The 20,695-nt window shown below is 36.4% G+C and overlaps 2 protein-coding genes across 4 annotated transcripts; both read right to left on the reverse strand.

Annotated features, from left to right (window-relative positions):
* Positions 1 to 424: 424 nt before the first annotated feature.
* LOC113694970 (putative ABC transporter B family member 8) lies at positions 425 to 7,289 on the reverse strand. Its single transcript, XM_027213913.2, has 9 exons — positions 6,899 to 7,289; positions 6,669 to 6,723; positions 6,107 to 6,285; positions 5,490 to 5,947; positions 3,539 to 4,079; positions 3,206 to 3,385; positions 1,632 to 2,912; positions 1,091 to 1,506; positions 425 to 977 (listed from the first exon to the last, which is right to left on the reverse strand). Exons 1-9 carry the CDS (start codon positions 7,142 to 7,144, stop codon positions 623 to 625), a joined length of 3,711 nt encoding a protein of 1,236 aa, XP_027069714.1. The 5' UTR covers positions 7,145 to 7,289; the 3' UTR covers positions 425 to 622.
* Positions 7,290 to 16,046: 8,757 nt separating this feature from the next.
* LOC113697135 (uncharacterized protein C3F10.06c-like) lies at positions 16,047 to 20,412 on the reverse strand. Of its 3 annotated transcripts, none has more exons than XM_027216607.2 (7): positions 19,969 to 20,411; positions 19,323 to 19,486; positions 18,239 to 18,905; positions 17,397 to 17,497; positions 17,188 to 17,296; positions 16,571 to 16,630; positions 16,047 to 16,348 (listed from the first exon to the last, which is right to left on the reverse strand). In XM_027216607.2, exons 1-7 carry the CDS (start codon positions 20,267 to 20,269, stop codon positions 16,173 to 16,175), a joined length of 1,578 nt encoding a protein of 525 aa, XP_027072408.2. In that variant the 5' UTR covers positions 20,270 to 20,411; the 3' UTR covers positions 16,047 to 16,172. The 3 variants fall into 3 exon arrangements, with proteins under 3 accessions (XP_027072408.2, XP_027072410.2, XP_071911044.1); XM_027216609.2 differs by having other exon boundaries at positions 19,323 to 19,481; positions 19,969 to 20,175; XM_072054943.1 differs by having other exon boundaries at positions 16,234 to 16,448; positions 19,969 to 20,412.
* Between the last annotated feature and the right edge of the window lie 283 nt (positions 20,413 to 20,695).

Raw genomic sequence — 20,695 nt, forward strand, 5'->3', positions numbered from 1 at the left:
CATACGCAACCTTGGACGCCATGATTAGCTGCAGCATCTTTTGATATTGTAGGGTAAATTCTTCTGAATTATAGTCGGTGCATATTTAATTTTGATGTATAAGATTCATTAGTAGTTTTGTTCATCAGCATTCATAGCAAACTGTGCATGTAATGGCTGTAATATCTGGAGGCCGTGACTTGAAATGCTAGTTTGTAGCTTTATAGGGTGATTGATGTTTGATCTGATGCTTGTAAGATACAAATTCTTGAACCATAAGTTATGTCAAAATAAAGATTTGGTTATTTGTGATCATGAATGTTTAGATTATTTCATTAGGATCTAAACAATTCCGCGGAACACAAATTACAAAAATCTTTACCCTGAAACTTAGTTCAGAGGCATAGTGAGGAAGCCTGGAGATTTTTCTGCAAGAAGATTCTGATTGTAGGATACAAGACCATGCCAACTTTCAGGCTCTCATATTTAAGTTGAGTAAATTACATAGTATTTAGTTTGCCAACGGTTTGCCATCTGATATCAGGAAAACTGCTGTTGCATTACTTCCCAGATTTACTTTACGTAGTAAAACTAAACTTAAAAAACGTGGCTGTCACAGTCAGACTGGCGGTGCAGACAATTCCTATACTTTCTGAAGGTTGAGAAGATTGAAAAAGGCACCACGCTTGTTCTTGAGCTGACCATAGCTTCCCTGCTCAATCACTTTTCCCTCAGAAACAAAGGCAACTGAGTCTAAGTTCTTGATTGTGTTGAGCCTATGTGCCACCACAACTGTTGTCCTTCCCACCATTATTCGATCCAATGCTTCCTGTACAATTTGCTCAGATTGCAAGTCGAGAGCACTGGTTGCCTCATCTAGCAGTAGTATGGTTGGATTCCTAATTATGGCTCTAGCAATTGCAATTCTCTGTTTCTGCCCTCCAGATAATTGCACTCCTCTTTCTCCACATTCGGTTTCATACCCATTTATCAGGGATCTGCAGAAAAGCAAATTAGAAAATGTCTAAGCATTATATTTCTGGTTTTGATTGAACATTAAGGCTTTATGTATCGCATCTAAATTCCATTAAAATACTATGATCACACTTACGAGATAAATTCATGAGCATTGGCTGCTCTAGCAGCATCCACCACCTCATTTTCTGATGCATCAGGCTTCCCGAAGACTATGTTATCACGGATGCTACCTGAATATATCACCGGCTCTTGGCTTACGAGTGCCATTTGCCTTCTGAACCACCCAATGTCAAGCAACCTTATATCCAGCTGATCCACCTTAACTGTTCCTCCGGTGACATCGTAGAATCTTTGGATCAAAGCAATAACTGTTGACTTTCCACAACCACTTTTTCCGACAAGACCAATGCTTGTTCCTGGTTTCACACCCAAGCTAAAGCCATTTAATACTCGGATCTCAGGCCGGCCTGGATATGCAAATTCAACCTTTTTCATCTCTATGCCACCGCTTATTTTCTTTACCTTGGTTTCTGTGTAGCCATCACCGGCCTAATACATCATAAAGAATTAAAGTCTCAGAAGCTACAGTAGTAAGAGCAAGAGAGATTGACATATACTAGCATGAAAAAAACCTAAAGAGAATATAAGTCTAGTACTACTCTTAAATGACTCACTTTGTCAGTTTCTGGAATCAGAGATTTGCGGTCAAGAATGGCAAAGATAGATGCAACAGCTGCTGATCCCTTGGCTAGATCAGAAGTCATGCTCCCAGCTTCAGCTATAACTTTGCCAGTACTAACCAATATGAAGAAAGTTTTGAAAACATCCCCAGATGATATGTTCCCAGCATTGACTAGTTTTCCACCATACCAAAAGTCAAGAGCCCAGCTCATGAAAGTAAGACCTTGAGCTGATCCTATCCCAACTCCAGCAAGCAAGGATTTCTTTCTGGCCTCTTTCCTTGCCTCATCCTGAGCTTCGTCAAAAATCTGAAGAACTTTATGGATGCTTCCATATGAGGTCACAATTCTATGATTGTAAACTGCTTCTACAGCAATCTGAGTGCTATCATGCTGAGCCTTAACGAATTTAGCTGTGATGGTAGATAACAATACCCGTCGTGTATAAAAGCATAGAATTGTGAGTGGCTGGACAGCAATCATAACAAGGGCAAGCTTCCAAGCCACAATTAGCCCCATGATCATTGCAATGGTTACAGCTGAAGTTGTTTGAACCAAGAGAGAAAGCCTATCAGCAACAAGAGACTTAACTAAGGATGCTTCAGTACTCAATCTCGAACATAAGACTCCACTTGAATTCTTTTCTTCATCAAACCAAGCTGGTTCAAAGGTTAAAAGTTTCTCAAGCACTCTCAATCTGATTCTTTTGGTCAGATGTTCACCCATGTAACCAAAATTGTAATGTTGACAGAGATTCACAACCATGGAGACAAGGCAAAGTGAACTAAAAATTGTAGCATAAGTCTGTATTCGAGCTTGCATTTCTTCATGACTTGGTGAGAAGAAAGCTGAGATCATGCCACCAATAGTTAGTGCATAGACAGGTTGCACTGCTCCAAAAGCTATTGCTGAGATGCTTCCAATAACTCCTTGTTTCCATTCAGGTGAGTTCATGGAAAGTAATCGAAAAAATGAAGGGGGAGGATAAGGTGCAGATTTAGGGGTGTTGTCTACGGGCAAGGGTGAGGCAAAAATAGCTGGGCTTCTTGTTTCGCTTCTCCTGCCACCACTGCTTTTTGCAACTGAAGAGGCAGAAGCTTCCATATGATGCTCTTGATCAACAGCACTAAATTGTCTTTGGAATTTTGCCATCTTTGCGTAGTATCCGTTCTTGTTAATCAGTTCACTGTGCGATCCCATTTCAATGACACAACCACCACTCATAACGGCTATTAAGTCTGCATTTCTTACAGTTGAGAGTTTGTGGGCGACTACCTGGTTCAGGAAAACTCATGCAAGTGTCACGGCTAAGTGAAGATACACAGTTCCAAGTCATCTTACTTATTGGCAGCTTTAATGGCCATAATTGGAACATTGATCAGTTAGATTTTATTCTTAGATTTCTCTTGTGACTAGAACTAGAAAAATACTCTTAGGAAGAAGCACAAGAAACAATTTGGTATAGGATTAAAACGCTGAGAAGATTAACCAGGCTTTGCAATGTATCAAAAATGGGGACAATGAGATGAAGGCTTGAAGTAATTTGAAAATGACTAAGAAGACAATACCAGCGTAGTTCTTCCCATGGAGGCTTGATCTAGTGCATTTTGAACAAGTGTCTCCGATTCCGAGTCAAGTGCACTTGTAGCCTCGTCAAGAAGAAGAATCACAGGATTTCTTATGATGGCTCTGGCAATGGCAATTCGCTGCTTTTGCCCACCAGACAGAAGTGCTCCTCGTTCACCAACCTATGACCGCAACAAAACATAGTAAGATCAGGCCCAAATTTTGGTACAGACCCCAGCAGTACAACTTTCTAATATAGTTGTCATTTCACGACAATTGGCAATATAAGTTTGCTTAACCAAAAAAAAAAAAATCACCAAAAATTATCATGGTACCTTAGTCTCATATCCATCAGGAAGTTGCCTTATGAAATCATGGGCATTTGCTGCCGTTGCTGCAGTTAGTACTTCATTCATGGTCGCATCATGCTTGGCAAACATGATGTTCTCCTTTATTGTTGTCGCAAATAGTGCATGTTCTTGACTAACTAAACCCATCTGTGATCTCAACCATTTTAGCTGTAAACATTTTATGTCTACGCCATCAACGCGAACAACTCCACTGTTCGCATCATAAAAACGTTGAACCAATGCAATGGCAGTGGATTTTCCACTTCCGCTTGCGCCAACAAGAGCCACAGTCTTTCCCGCTTCAATCTTAAGATTGAAGTCTTTGAGCACGAGCGAGTCAGGCCGGGAAGGATAAGTGAATTGGACATGCTCAAATTCAACTTCACCTCTTATTTTATCTAGCTGAGTCCCCTTTGTATCATCACCATCAATTTCTGGGATCCGATCAATTCTGTTAAAAATTCTAGAGACTGCAACAGAAGCTTCTGTGAAGTACTTCACCTCTGGTAAGGCCATTCCGAGGGATCTGCAGGACAGTAATTATTTCTTAACTGAGAAAGAATAAAATTGCTTGATGATTGTTTACTTGTTACTTGAATAATCTACAATGTGTTTGGAACTGGTGGCTTGAAAGATTCTGAAAACCTGATACAAGAATCGCTGAAATTGATGACACGTTTCTCCTAAACTGGTGATTTAAAGATAGACAAGGCAGAAAAGCATCTGCGACAAAATCAATGCCAGACAGCTTTTGTGATTCATGAATAATCCGAGTATAGGATGGTGAGGAAATAGAATTCTTTCGGTAATGTAAGATTTAAGATTCATGAGCAAAAGGATAAAATCGAGAAATCAAGATTCAGTTTTGAGATTATTATCAGTTAATTAGATAGAGAGGTATCGCTGGAAATGCTTATAGTCATATCATGCCAGCCTAATGCTTTTCCATATTTCTGTACATTACAAGTACTAGTCCATTTATTGTTGAAAAACCAAATTCAGCATTCGGGAACTGAAAATTGGCTTTAGAAGCAAGAGAATTGGCAAGGGTAGAATAAAAATTCAAGTGCATAAATCACATGCATTAGACCTGATAACCTCTTGAATTGGCGAACGGCACAATTAATTGATGATTTATTAGAAACATACGAAGTCACTAATACGTAGTCTAGGCACCATAGAAAGCTTTTCAGAGGGGATCTAATTGCATTATGATTTTGCGGTTGCAAACTCTTGGTACCAGGACTGATATGCTGCATACATTCAAATAATAAACGCGAGACAAATACATCCAATGATGTCATGCCTGCTCATCTGATGAACATTTGGCAGCTGATCAAAATTCTATGTACTCTAAAGCCGGTGAATCACTTAAAAGTTCTACACAAGCCACAGATGGAACATGTTTCCTCAAAACATTTTGTATTTCTATAATTATATTTCCTCGAAACACATTCAAAGAGAAGAATTTTTCATCATACATATGACACACAGTGACAATTAAAGAGCATTAATGTCTCTAGAAAAGTATTTCTTTGTGTAGCAGTTCTCAAAATAAACAAAATAAAGTCCTCCAGAATTACGTGATTTTGCAAAGCAAGACGCAGTGAATTCTTCTAGTCCCAAAGAAAATAGTCCTACAGGCGTGCAGACAATCTCTACTTACTAAAATCCAAATTAAGCAAATGATCCTAAGGTTGGCAATCTCGGATAATTATAGTCTACATTCTCTAGCTTGCCATAATAGGAAAAGGCTGAAACTAAAATTTTCATCTAGCTAGACTAAAATCCAATAGCGTTGGGCTGAAATCAAAGTGAGCCAAAGAAGATATTGTATATTACTTACGAAGAATTATCTGCTACTACTAGTATTGAAAACAAGGCAAACACTATAGACGCTGAGGGTTGTTGGAAGGAAGTAAAGAGATTGACATACAGTCCACCCATGACGAAGGAAATCCCAGCTGCATAAATTCTTCCTCCACTTTCTCCTTTGTACATAACCAGATGACTCCCATACCAAGCAAGCAAAGCCCATATTGCAAAAGCAAGCCCCGTACTTCCAACAGCAAGACCTTTTGCAATCCCTTGCTTTATTCCCAGCTTCGTGGTACGATCCAAGATTGATGAATACTTCTGTACAATCCCTCTCTCCGCGGTGAACGAATACACAGTTTTAATGGAACTAAGAGCCTGCCCCACAATGGCATTTGCTTTGCTGTATTCCTCAGAGGACTTCTTGGATAGAAATAGGAGGTACTTTTTGTAGATCAATCCAGGGATAATTAAGAGTAGCATTGTTGGAAAGGCCACCAAAGCCAACCTCCATGAAAAGTAGGTAGAAAAACCGAGTGCAGATATAAATGATGTCGAGTGCATCAGAAATAGCGGTACCTAAAAGTAAGATGAGAAATTTTAGAGGTAACAGAAAGTAAAACGGACATACCAAATTAGGGTCAAATCTTTCTTCAAACTTTTGATTTCTTGCTTCCTTTCTTGTTGTTTCTCAGGTGTAAAAGTGTAGGCCGTGTAGGTTAAAGTACTGTATTGTACCTTTTCACTCAGGACTTCTTGCATGAGAGAAGTGTCTTTAGAAATGCTATCAATAATTTCTGAAGTGGTCGCTTCCTGTGAATCAAAAAACCCAACTTCTTGTCTAAGAACAGCTTCTAGATACTTGTAACGGATTTTGAGGACCTGCCTCTCGCTGGTTTTGCTCCAACAGTAACCTTCTGCAATAATAGATTAGTGAAATAGTCAGTAAAATGAAATGAAGATGAAAGCAATCCTTTAATGAGTCTGTTATCTCTTTACTTTAAAAAAAAAGAAAAGAAAATAAAAGAAAAGGTTTAAGGTCCCGAGAAGTTTAGAATTTAGGGTTTTACTAATCAAGTTACTTCATTTATATATTGAGTTCCGAACATTGTTAATTTATAGTTTTATATCTTTGTTGATATATGTCTAGCTCCTCATTGCTCAAGTACTCATCAATAGTGTGTTTAGATTTTGTAGAATGATTATGTTGTGGTTTATGTCGAAATAGTGAGTGACAGTACTGATTTCACTCAAGCGTAAGCTATCAAGGAATCCAGGAAAAAAGTTTACAGGAATATACCCATAAAAGCAACAACCATAACTGCTAATCCCAAGTAGACAAAGTATAAGCTGCACTGCAAAATAGATAGAAAACATATGTGAGAACTTTGTTAAAAGTTTCCCTTTTCCTTTAAAGGTTATTTAAGAACTTGAAACAAGAGAGAATACTACTGTAGAAAGCCACAGAGCTAGCAAGGGAGGTTGAGAATATGGAGATAAGAACAAGAAAATGAGAATGTATAGGCTAACCTTTTCAACCACGGCCATGAAATTCAAATGGTTCAACTGTGTCTTACCGTAACCCAAGCTATTAAATAGATGGGTGACATAGAGCAATAGGCAGTTTGTAGACAATCCATCCCCAATGGCTCCAACAGTTCCCAAGAACATTAGCGAAAGGTCTTGCCAATCAGCATATCTGAAAATGAGAGCTATAGAGTTCTTCCCATTTATTGTGATATCTCGTTTCTCCATATTGCCTGATGAAGAACTCATTTCTTAGGTTTCAAGTTGCAGCTACAATGCAATGGTTGAATATCAGTTTGATGACCAGATGTTCCCACAAAGCAAGCAGCTAGTAGAAACGCAAAAACACATATAGAGCTCGTCAATATACTACACCCTACGGTTGCTAGCTTGATTTGTATCAATATAGAGGGTGCGACCAGTCTATTTATGCATACTAATCCTTATGACTTCTAAATTGGAAAAAAACAGGTTTTCTTTCGTGAAAAAAAAAATAAAAAAGCATGAGTTCAATCCCATGAAGAAGCAGCCCTACCAGTCAAGCTTTTAGGGTGGGGTTCGCGGAATATATAAGCTCTTTCAATATCAGGGTGGTGTTGCTTTCAATACCACCAAAACTTGAGATAACACTTTCGTAGGAGTGTCAAATAAAGATGACTATGACTCGTGTCTCCTTGTCCGGCTTTAATGTTGTTAAGCTTTATATTCTTTAGGCTTTTGTTGGTTTATTTGTGGTGGCATGAAGTTGTTATTATCAAATTGCCCTTTAGCTCCATTTTGTGATCAATTATTGGATATTGGTGGATCTACAAAACAAATTTTTACTTAGAGATTAGGTAAGCAACTTGCTGCCATATTTGGCAAATGACAACTTTGTGTATCCAATTATGGAGATTTTCTCCAAGGATTACCACCTGCAAATGGAGTAGCAGGTGCACAGGATGAGTTTGCAAGTTCTTCTAGTTGCTCAACTTGACTCTACTATCATGGACAACTGTAGGGCAACTCAGGTACATATAATTGACAACTTCACACGCCAATATTTTTTCACGGTAAAGATTTGTTATACATTAAAAATTACATCTGACGTACGCTTATTTTTATCTGAGTACTACGCATTGTAGGTAGAAAAAATAATGTGTTTGGATAGAGTGTTATTTAAAATATTATTTAGAATAATTACTGTAGTATTTTTTGTGATGTGATATATGTGAAATAAAAAAGTGGATTGGAAAATATGTTTATGATATAAACGAAATATTATTTGAAGAAATGGGGTATCCAAACAATATAGAATTCTTTAAGAACCCTCTATCATAAATAATGACTTCAACTAGAATTTCGGTAGAAGAAACCTATATATATATTTTTTACAACCTTTGCTACAATGCCCCGACAGCCCAGCCCAATGAAAAAAAGAAAAGGCAAACAGAAATAAAAACTAAATCGAAACCCCCTCCCCCCCCCCCCAAACAAAAAAAACCCAACTACCCCTCTTTTTTTGTGGGGTGGGGGGGGGGAGAGGGAAATCTAAGAAACTTTGATTGTGTAGATCTACTAATTGATAACTAGGAAACATTATTGAAACCACCCCCCCCCCCCGGGCGGCCGCCGCCCCGCCCCAAACCCCCTTCAAAAAAAAAGGCATAACCTGGAAATATGGAAGACCAGGCTTGCTTTGAATCGACGTGAATGTGGTCCTTTGTACTCTTACCATTGTTTTTTATGCCCTTATGTTTGTCTCGAGGGAAAAGTTTAAATTTGAAAAGATGTAAAGTTACCATGATACTCATGTTTTGGCTTCACTCTTAACTGCTACTCGTTTTCTTTTACAACATTCTGTACCAATTCCTAATTGCAAGGCGTACATCGTCAGGCATATTAATCCGACAAGGATTAACAAGATTAGTACGTGAAATTAGAGAACGTTTCTTTTATTCTGGTTCCCCTCGCTAATTAGAAACTGAGTAACACCCATTGGTTTAAAACCTAGTCGGACCGGCCCCTAGACCGGTTGAACCATCAATGGTCTGCTTTCTGGTCCGAGCAACCCTCGAAATTAGGAGTGTGTAAAATCAAAAAATTTCGATTTACTAACCAAATTCGAAATTCAACACTGAAATCAGAATTTTCGATTTTAAATTCATAATTCGAAATCGAAATTTCCGATTTCAATTTCATTTTATAATATATATATTTATATATATAATAATTTTTTTATTTCAATTTCATTTTATAATATATATAATAATATTTTATAATATATGTAATATAAAATTTATATTATATAACAATACATCTAACAAAAAAGAAAAAAAAGGAAAAAAGCTTTCTGAATTCGGTGAATTCGGAATTTACCGAATTTCAAATTGAATTCAGAATCAATTTCGAATTCGAAACTGGTGAATTGGCAATCAAATTCGGTCAGTAATTCTATTGCCAAATTTTTGAAATTTTCGAATTCAAACTTCCGAAATACCGAATTCGAATTCGTTGCATACCCCTACTAAAAACTCAGTTGTGCTTGAGCAAAACCAGAAACCGTTGACCCATTAAACCTGGACGGTTTTGAGAGAACTAACTGGTCCAATCCCTTCCTTTAATTAAGTCTAAAAATTTTGAAATTGGTCAATTAATGTCGTTAATTAACATTCCTAATTCAAACCTTACCAATCATGGATGGTAATTGTCTTCAATCAACTAGACATAATAAATATTGCCTTATCCTTTTCCCTTGTCTATCTTTTTCATAATTATATTTTTAACAATTTTCTAATCAATTATGGATGCATAATTGTCTCTACAATTGTAAGTATTGCCTTATTTCTTTTCTTTTTCTCTCTCTTTTTTCTAATTATATTTTAACATTTTTTCTAACATTTATAAGATTAGTATAATGATCTTTTTTTTAATGCATTTCTTTTTTTTTTTGTCATTGCCTTTAATGCCTCTTTTTCAAACTGCTATTCATATAATTTAAGAAAAATTAAAATGTTAGAAATAGTACTATGCAAACTTCTTTTACCTTTTACATATATAAGTTACTTGAGTCTCAAATTCAATACTCACGAGATTAAAATGACAACTAAAGTAATTATTTCTAATATAAGGCTAAAACTTATACAGATATTTGCATATTGTTAAATAATATCATGAGTTGATAATGGTTAGCCCAATGGTTGAACTAGTAATTTTTTACCCAATCCTTTTTTTTTTTTTTTTAATCAATGAATGATCTAGATTTCAAAACCTTAACACCTATCTCCACCACCCATAGCAATTCAAAAGAAAATCTTCTTTCTTTAAGCATAAAAGGTGAAAAGGGAAAAGATGAAAGTATCCCTTTAAAGGAGGACCAAGTGTGTAGCCGGGAAGGTTAGAGTTGGAATATTTCAAGAATCAGTTCTAACGTGGAATCCTAATCCATTGATCCTTGGCCCTCCTCCTAGCTAGTTGTTCGTAAAGTCTAGCCTTTAACTTTTCAATTCATGCTATTATATGTCATGTTTCAATAGACAACAGCAACATACGTGACCACATGAATGATACATATACATAGGTTACCGTGGAGCTGTGTGTGTGTGTGTATATATATATATATATATATATATATACTTAAAATTAAGCAGACAATGTATAGCCAAAACTACTTACAGATTATACATGCAGTGCTACAGGCTTGATGTGTCTCTGTGGAAGCCACGCATCATCAGAAAGTAGCAGCTCATCAAACCAACAACAATAAAAGATTGTTCATAAAACTTCTGCCCAACGTAAGGAGGATCGGATTTCTAAGCACCTGAACTATAAAAATCTATACAAGAATGGAACCTAGTTTCTGTAAGTATGGGACATTTTCCATCTTAGGATATTGACTTCAGCTAGCAAATGCTTCGCTCCTGGTCTGCACATATATATAATGCTGCAACCGATTTAATTCAATCACATGCTTGTGACCTGATGAAAAAATGAACGTGTTATTCGTTTCATTCTTTGTTTATTCCGATATTGCACAATGACTGATTAGATGCAATCCCAAACATAAGAGTACGTACCTTTGTGTCAAGTTTGATTATTTTGATGAATTTCAAATTTTGTTCAAATTTAGCTTATTTATTTCACTAGCTGAATTCGGATGAACTTCTATTAAGTCGAACTCAAGTTAAACTCGAGTAGTATGAATTTTTAATATATAAATTTTACTTCTACGTTAATCGAGTCAATTTTGAGCCAAACTTGAAAATTTGTCAAATATAAAACACTGTCTAAATTTAATTTTTTATTCAGATTCAACTTAATTAGTAGACGAACTCAATTTGGATATTGAATAACTTGTTTGATTTTCCAGTTGTACCCGAACACTTGGTCAAATACACCCATATTCGCATAAAGCTCAGCGAATTAGCACATTGATCATGGTTGGAATGGCATCAAACAGCTTTTTACATATTCAGATACTTTTTGACGTCTAACATTGTTGACCGTCGTCTACATTTCACGTGGAATAAAACCGCAAATTACGAAGTATGTATTTTAATCTCTTCGAAACTTGTTAATTGCCACGGACCAAGTGGGTAGAAGAGCACTCATTATAGGGTACCACATTGATTAGCTAAATAAATTAATCCATTGGGTGTGAAAGATGATTGTAGCTGTGGAGGACTTTTGGTGGAGGCTAGGCTTAGCACTAGCATTATTTATGATAATTTAAGGTTAGTGGAGTGATGACGTCCTCCATCATTAATTTGAATGCTAAGGAGTCCGAATTTGAAAACCAAAAAGCAGCCCGTCACCTGATGTCTCGTGAAATCCTTTATTTTTTTGGTCCTTTAACTAACGATGATGAATCTGCTACCATAAAATACATATTTTTTTGGGAAAATTCATTGGAAACGTGTGTTATAGTACATAGACGGCGAAGAGTAGTTTATAAATCACTACCGCCTCCGGACTTGAGATTCTTGGACGGAACCAAAACAAACACGACTACTTCTACTTTGCACCCCTAATGTTTTTACAATAATCTTCACTTTGTGCTCTCAACTTTTGTGCTCAACACATCACACCCTAAATTTGAGAATTCATATCTAAATACCATAATTGTATGCATTATCAATTTCACACGAACAATACGCACCTATACACCATGACACTTTTTGTAATCTATTGTTAAGAAAGCGCGCTGGTTCTTAAGAATCTTTAAAAAAAAAAAAACGAGTAAAAATATATGTTGTTATCTGCATAAATGATGTTGTTATCCCCTGAGGTTTCTGACAGTCTCGCTCTCCTCTTCAGTGGTTTCAAAAATATCACAAACCTCCCCTGAGATTTAGAATCAGCCCATAATGTCAAAAGTGAACATAAAAAAGTGTTTTCAGGAAAGAGAGGGAATTTTGTTTTCATAAATGCCCCTGAGGTAAGTGTACAATTTATATTAGTGAAATAATGAAAATTAATAAAAATAAAAAATAAATTAGAAAAAAGGGATAATTTCAGATATAATATGTTATTCATCAATAATATTATATCAAAAGCTTTTTACTAGATGGTTATTTGTTCCAATTGCATATTAAATCAATCATTAGTACTTATGAGAGTGCATTAAATATTTAGTAGAGAGGTAGTTTACTTCAATAAGTAGCATATATATAAATACTTAATGAATGTACAATCTGGTTGAAATAATGTACACAGTGTTATCGACCAAGTACGATGCATAGAAATTGTTGAACATGCAGTTATTTGTTCACATGCATATTGCAATTAGTCATCGCAGCAATATGCATAGTGCAATGGTATGTATACATTTGGAATGGTTATTGGTGCTTTGACCCACTTGTGCATCTCCTTACAAGCTGCAGTGGGTATGTAATTTTATCTATATGATTAATACTAATTTGCCTAGCTATAAACACCTTACATGGGGGTGATCTATGAGGTACAATTAGTTTACAAATATATACATTATGTTAGATGTTAGTTACTTGACTGTGTATATTTATAAAAGATAGTGTAATAGTACGCATAAATTTGGAATGGTTAGGTGTTAAAAAAATATACATCATGTTAGGTGTTAGTTATTTAACTATGTATACATGTAAAAGGGAGATTAGATATAGCATAGAAAAAAATAATTATGTGAGTTGGAATGTATTTGTCCTGATAATCACGAAATATTAGCTGACTTGTGAGGGTATTTAAGTCTTTTTGGCCATGATGGTGTAAGAAATGGGACCTAAATTCTGACAGGGGAGGTTTGTGATATTTTTTAAACCACAAGGGAGAAGAGTGAGACTGTCAGAAAGCTCAGGGGAGGTATCTGAAATTATCCCAATGATATTACCACAACATGTTTTTAAATCCTGTAGTAGATTTCTTTGAAATAACATCAAAGCGCTTCACTAATCAAAGGTAAATTCATTATACAAAAGGCGAATTTGTTATTTCAAGCGATATATGTTGTGGAACCAAAAAAGGTGTTGTGATGATATCATTAATCTTTTTATCTATTTCCTTTGACAATATAAGCGATTGAAACGATTTGGACCATTTTAGCAGATTTATGAGTATGAAGTGTCCAAAATAAAAGTTAAGGGTGTAAAATATGACATTACAACAAATATCAGTGAGCGCGAAGTGACATTAGTCCAAACAAAACACTACTAATATACAGAGTACTAAGAAAATCAAGCAAAAGCAAATACAACAGAAGAACAATTTCCCAAGGATATCTGAGTGAACTGGGGCGCAACCATACTATTGCTATAGATGTCTGGACTCTTATGTGCATCTTAATTTGGTCTCAAGAACGGTGACTTAAGCTATTAAAACCAGTAACAATCAACAGGAGGGTTTCTGTTCTTCTATCCGCTGGAATATTGGTATCGCAACAACACTGCTTAGGATATGCATGCTGAAGTCTGATTATAACTCTGCCACGAGTTTCTTATCAGGTAAAAACCATTATAATCTCTACCTTAAATACAGAATAAACATTTCAGAGTATGATTACGACTCTATCGTCAATTTCGATAAAGTAATAATGACTGAGTACCTTTTATGTTATTGACGGTGGAATGAAAGGACTATCATCGTTTCTCTTAATTTATATGCTAAAGAGTTCCTAACTTTCACTGGTTGGGAGGCCCATGCAATACATTAGGCTTTGCACAGCAGTTTGCAAGATATGGTGAACGTGAAGATAGCGAGTCCCCACTGCAAAGCATTAATTGAATCCAAAACCATTATGGCGAAGCTTTGCCTTTGCCATTGAATGTACCAGACACATATTTAAAGCTTGCTTTCTTCTTCTGAGATTGGCGTCGATTGTTTACAACGATCAAATGGTTCGGCCCCGGAACTCTGAATTTTTGAACTTTTATCATATACCCATACTTGGTGACAAAGAAAGCACGCAAGAGTTATTTTATTTCTCTCAGGTATATCCTGATTCTCACTTTACTCTCTAATCTTTTTATTTGTGTCATTTAACCTCCAAGAGACAAAATACCCTTTCACTATGCCGATTCCCCCCCCCCCCTCTCTCTTATCTTTTTTATTCTAAACTAGGTTTGAATTGTTTAGTTTGAGAAGATAAAAATTTTCTCCAACAAAAAGTATAGGAAGTCCATTTACTAATTTACAAAATTGAATAAACTATACATATTTCTTCTATGTAATTAATTAAATACAAATCAAGTTCCTCTATTTTCCAATTTAAGAAATTAAGAAAAAAAATATATTCCATTTCCTTGTGCGTAGACAATTCAAAGTCAATTACGCATTTTGTACAATCACGCCGCGTTCACATGTCAGGTATTTGGGTATTTTGTTTCAATAGTCTGTTTGGATTGTAAGTTATTTGGGATTATTTGGAATATTTTTACTGTAGCACTTTTTGTGATGTGATGTATGTGAGATAAAAAGATATTGGGAAGATAAAAAGGTGTATTGGAAATTGAAAAGATGATGTAAGCAAATAAAATTGGGAAAATATGAAGCAATCTAAACAAACGTTTTATTAAGATCTTTTCTTTGCAATTTTTTCAAATATAATCAATTGTTAGTGTATTCTCTAATGCACATGCTCCTTTCATGTAAAACTTTAATACCATAGATTAGAGCGGTCAAAATTAAACCACATGTTCAATTTCATTGGAAAAAAGAGGTAGAAAATTTTAAAATAAAAACGTAGTATAGCAAGAGGGTATTTTTGTTAGAGGTCAAGTTTGTAGACCCATTAACTCACACAGATATTAGAGGTCATGTTTGTTTGTTTACACAGATAAGTATTTTGCAGGCGCATGATTGCTCGTAATTATTGCAGCGGTCTACATTTTAAAAAGCCCTAATTGCTGCTATCGTACGAACATGACCAAAGAAAAAGTAATTTAAGATCTCAATTAATGGAGCGTACTATTAAAACTCACTTTAATCAACAGCGAGCTTAACAACTCACGGCAGGCAATTTTTTACAGTTTGATCTGATGTTTCAAATGTTTGCTAAGCTGGCCTAACAACTCAATCCCCAAACTACTTAAATATTGTAGTGCCATGACGAGTCCACAGAATCAGGCACACACTTTAAGACCAAAAATCCACTAAATTTTGGAGTGGTAAGAGGAGTCCACATAATCTTTATGAACTGAAACCCAATCCAAGCCGTAGAACAATTACCTTCGCTCAATCCTTGGCCCATAAATTCATTATTCTAAGGGATAAGGACAAAGGAAACAAGATGGCCCTATTGTTCTAAACCGTAAAGCACCAATAGCAAAAATTGAGTAGTTATATTGGCAGAGGACTCGTTTAACTAACTGGAAAAGGACAGAGACCATACGTGAAACTTGGCTTTAGGCTGCTCACCTTTTCTCATCTCAATTAAAGCAAAGGGATGTATGCCCTCTTTTTCGTCAACTACAATAGAGTTGGTCATCCATCCTTCGCGGATTTGCTTTCACCTTAACCTGGCAATCAATCAATGTCACCTCCACTTTTCATTTCAACCGCATTAGTCCAATAGCCAAATGACGACAGTATAGCGACGCTTAATCAAACTCCAGCACCGCAAGTGTTTTAACTGTGGACTAGTATTTAATTATAATCTATATAGCAAGGGACGTAGAGGACAAACAGACAACACAAGATTCCATTTTAAAGAAGCCGTACACAACAACGACAGAAGATTCCATTTAAAAAACCATTTTCTTTTTATCTCTTATCGAATTGACATTTTTTTTTTAATCAAACAAATCGAAAACCTCAAGTCTTTCAAATGTTATTTAGATGAAGCATTACCGGCACTCCCGCCACTAAGATAATTAAAGACTTGCTTCAAATTTCCTCTGGAAGGGCGAGCAGTTACAGCAAATTTACAGATAAAAACCAACCGCCGTCGCAATTCTGACTTAGTCATATGTGTCTCGCTGAAAGATTTCCCATCATCGAATTGTCCTGGTGAAAGTTCTTAACATTAGAAAATGACCGCTTAAAAGACAAATGGTGATCTAGCAACAAGCCCCATCACAACAGATGAAAACTTTCAAGCAGGCTCCTACATGATCAGTTAGAGTAATTGTCTAAGAAAGAGGCGAAAACAACAATACAAAATTGATCCGGTACCCCCCCCCCCCAAAAAAAAAAAATCATGATTTGGTTATATATCTTAATGCATACCTTTGTCGTTGAATAATGATACCAAGATTGCCAGACAAACACATATACTGATGTCTTGTCCTGCAAGAAGAACAAATTTCATCACATTTAAGAAGATACACAAAGATCTCAAGCTAGGTTTAACGCGTAAAAGACACCATTAACAGGAGACCTAAAATGTGGTTAAACAGGCTCTTCTACTATCTATTCCACATGAAGAAATTAAACTGCAGCAAAGCATATCCTATAAATTCTCATTCCCAACAGATGTCCCTGAAAAAAAAAAAGGTTTGAACTATGTTTAGCTGACATTGGTGGTTACATCTCTAGGGTCATTTAAGGCTGGAAATTTGATGAAAAAAGGGGGGAAAGTAGTTTTTGTGGCAGAGAACAAAGCAGAATGCCAATTGCGCTGCAGTGGCAAGGCTGTAATTGGGGTAAATGCTCAGCACAGCATATGATAATTTACAAAAACAAGATAAAATGTCAAGGTTGCAAATGAAGGACTAACTCTACCCCTACTATATGAAGAGAAGCGTGTAAAGAATTAGTTTATGAGCTATAAAATTGGGAAGGGGAAGAGATTCCATGCCATTTCCATAGAGGAGAATACAGTAATTGCAGGACACAGTGCTTACCATCATTGCAGCAAATAATGAGTCTTTTCCCTTGCCTTAAGTTCAGCCTAGCAAAATCCAGGGCATAAGGCAGATTTCTAAACAGGGAAAACCGATCAAATTTTGAGCTCTGTCCATGAAAAAGAAAAGAAAGTGTAAATGAGAATGCATTATAGCATTTGTTACATTTTTATGTAACACCTCTCTCAGACAAAATCAGCAATACATACAACAATTTGCAGATGTAAATAAGCTTCGGCATTCTCTAGGCATCGTGAAAGTGACTCTCCAGCGCAAGTCAACAAGCTGTCACTACATGAGATCTCCATAGCTGCATTTTGTAAATCTTATTCAGAGATAACAAAAGGACTTAAACAACTAATAGCCACAAATGCAGCAATTAATAGACAGAAAACTGATGTGGACAGATGAAGTTCGTAGTCAGTCTACTTCGTAGCTTCAATCATGATGGAGAAACAAAAAATCGGCTCATTCTCACAAAAACTATGCAATCATAGCACAAAGCTCCAGAGAAGAAACGTTAATGCATATATTAAAGAAGGGAACAATAAAGACTACCGCATAAGACTGCAAATTATCTTACTTTTCAAAATAGAGTAGCACTTCAAAATCATAATGTATCTTAAATGGTGTATAAAAAAAAATGTGATCCCAAGCACCCTTGGTAAGGAGATATGCATTTTTATTGTTGTTCTTGAATAGTTGAAAATGCCAAAAAGGACTCATAGTATGCAAGATGAGAATGAGAACTGGTGTCATTACAAGTTATCTTAGCTCCCTAGAAGTGGAGCTCTCACTGTCTTGCTGTTCCTGGGATTATCCAATTGCATTATACCAGGGTACAACGACCACATAAGTTGGTTTCCACACAACTTGTCATCATTGTTTTGTGTGACTCTGTTTATCCATTTTCACAAAAAAAAAAGGGTAGAATTTCTACTGCCATTTGAGTTCTTGGAAATCAGCTATTTACAAAAAGAGGATAGCAACAACGAAAGAGAAACAAGATTAAGCATTCAGCCAGGAAAAGGAGAATAAAGAACCAGTATACCAAGACGAGTTGCACCAACTGCTACATTTGTCAAGTCCAGCCAGAATATGGTAGAGTTATCTAAAGTACTTGAACTTGAAGAGTCTTTATTTTCATCTAGGTTTGGAACTTCCAGTTCCATTGGCTGTTTGATAGGTAGGTCATCCAAGGTCCTCGAAAATTTTGAAGGCCTGACAGATATCTGAGAAGCATTTCCCCCTCTTTGAGCACGATATACTCTATCCTTTTCAACAATGTCAGCCACCTTCTGGTTACATAAATTGGGTCCTGAGTTTATAACATCGTATGCATGCTTCCAGAAAAGGTTAGGTGATAACCCTCTAGCCCAACTTTCTTCATCATCTCCAGCCCCAGGAATATAATTCCAACTAAACTCAGAGGTGGTCTTTTGCTGATAAGCACCACTTGGGGAGGAAGCGGACACTAACATTATAGGTGTGAAATCCCAAGAATCATATTCAGGCACTTCATTTAACCAGATGACAGTTTTTTGTGAGATCCACAAAGGACGCAGTGGTTTTTCCAGGGACAAAGCAAGAGACGCAATATCAGCTCCACTTGCCTCTAGTTCCGCGGTCCAACCTTCCAAGCGGTCCTCAATAAGCAATTTCTCAGTTTCTGATACCCAGAGGGGAAGATGCAAGGAACAATCCCAATCAGAAGAGACCTGCATTGTATCATCTTCTCTAGGTAAATCAGAAACATTTGATACCCGTTGAAGCACAGGTATATCAAGATTTATGCAGGTAATATATTGTACAAGAACTTCTGTCAACAGAGCTAGTAGTTGTGCATTAGACAGCTCAGTGAAACAGTTGACCGGTCTTTAATTACCCTTCAACATGGAGAAGTGAAACAGTTGAAGAGATCTTAAGTCAAAAACAGTATATTCTGACTGCACAAGCAAGACAGAGAATACAAGCACAGGAAGATGCAGCATCCAAAGAGATATACTGCACAAATAGTAACAACACAACATACACAAACCAGCAACAAATTTGTAACAATTGTAATTTCCAATCCTACAACCAAACAGTCAAAAACAATGTAAAATTCACAAACCTTTAAAAAACTTGTTACTTACTCTATCCTGGGGACTTCCAGAGCCACCTCCCACTGATCTATTTCTGTAATTGAAGATTGCACGATTTAATACACAGGTCCAAATCGGAATGGTCTTTGACATACTATCTGGAAATCTCTTCCCTTTTCTGGTCGAATCAACAATCATGCATCCTCCCTTCTGTCCTACCCATCCAACATAAGATTAACTCCATAATTCATAGAACCTATCCTTTAACAAAAACAGCTTTTTATTGGATCAAAGATATTTTCCTCGAAGCATCTACATTTATACCAAAAACCATAATGCAGTTTCCTGATCATCCTCCGCATAACTGAATATAACTTACCAACGAAATAAGTGAATGTCGCAATCCACAGAGTTCAGAATTGATACTAAGCTACTTATACAAACTTTTATTCCTGCATTACTTAACTTATTTTCGCTTCTATTTTCTGTTACCAATTCTCCTACTCCTAAGGCCCCGTAGGATAAGAGTATCATAATCAAACCAGTTGTAGCCTTATTTTCTGCTCATAAAATGATGTCAAAGTGTAATTGCTATGTCCCATAATACTAATAAATTCAGAAATAATAATGGAAAGAAAAGACACGGAAAATTGTCTAAAAAATATGTTACAGTCATCCAAAATAAGGCGAGAGGTACCGGCGAGGAGGGCGACGTGGAGGTTGAGGCGAGAGGTATTGAAGGACCAATTGTTGGTGTGGCCATCAGTGGATTTGAAATAACAGGTGGATTGAAAGTTGGAGGAGTACCAGAGGCCGCAACGGAGGTTGGCGAGCAAGGGAAGCTCCGGCCATATATGAGAGATCTCACCGACGAAGATAGAGTCCTCGTAAATCGAGCGGAGAGCGTTGTAGAGAGTGTTGTCTCTGCGCTTTATGGTCCGAGCTGCTTTGTATATGCTTAGTCGTTCCATGTCTAAGTCTAACGCCGCCGATTCCATTTCCCTGCCTGCCGCCTGAAAATCGTTCGCGCTACTAATAACTTTTCAGCTCGGTGCAGCCTGGATGCAGTTGAGGAAAAATCTAAGATGCGCCTTCGATTTCGAGGGGCGGTCTAATATGACTGAAATAGTAGTGTAATTACTGGTTGAGATGGGCATTGCAATGCAAAGTTATTGGGCTGAGCATGACGTGTGCTCTTCTGAATTTTTTTTCTTTTTCATTATTAATTTATTTTTACACTCTTCCGAATTTTGTTAATTCTTCTCTTTGATAATAAAAGAATTGAAAAATAAAAGAGAGCCACCTTTAAAATATGTAGTACTCCAAATATATTTATATTTCGAGTATTGATAAATTGCGTATTTATTTTATTTTATTTTTAACAAATCAGTTGCAACTGGGCCGGCGGAGCAGGACAAAAGCTA

The sequence above is a fragment of the Coffea arabica genome, chromosome 6e (genome assembly GCF_036785885.1).
Source record: "Coffea arabica cultivar ET-39 chromosome 6e, Coffea Arabica ET-39 HiFi, whole genome shotgun sequence".
NCBI classification, from domain to species: domain Eukaryota; kingdom Viridiplantae; phylum Streptophyta; class Magnoliopsida; order Gentianales; family Rubiaceae; genus Coffea; species Coffea arabica.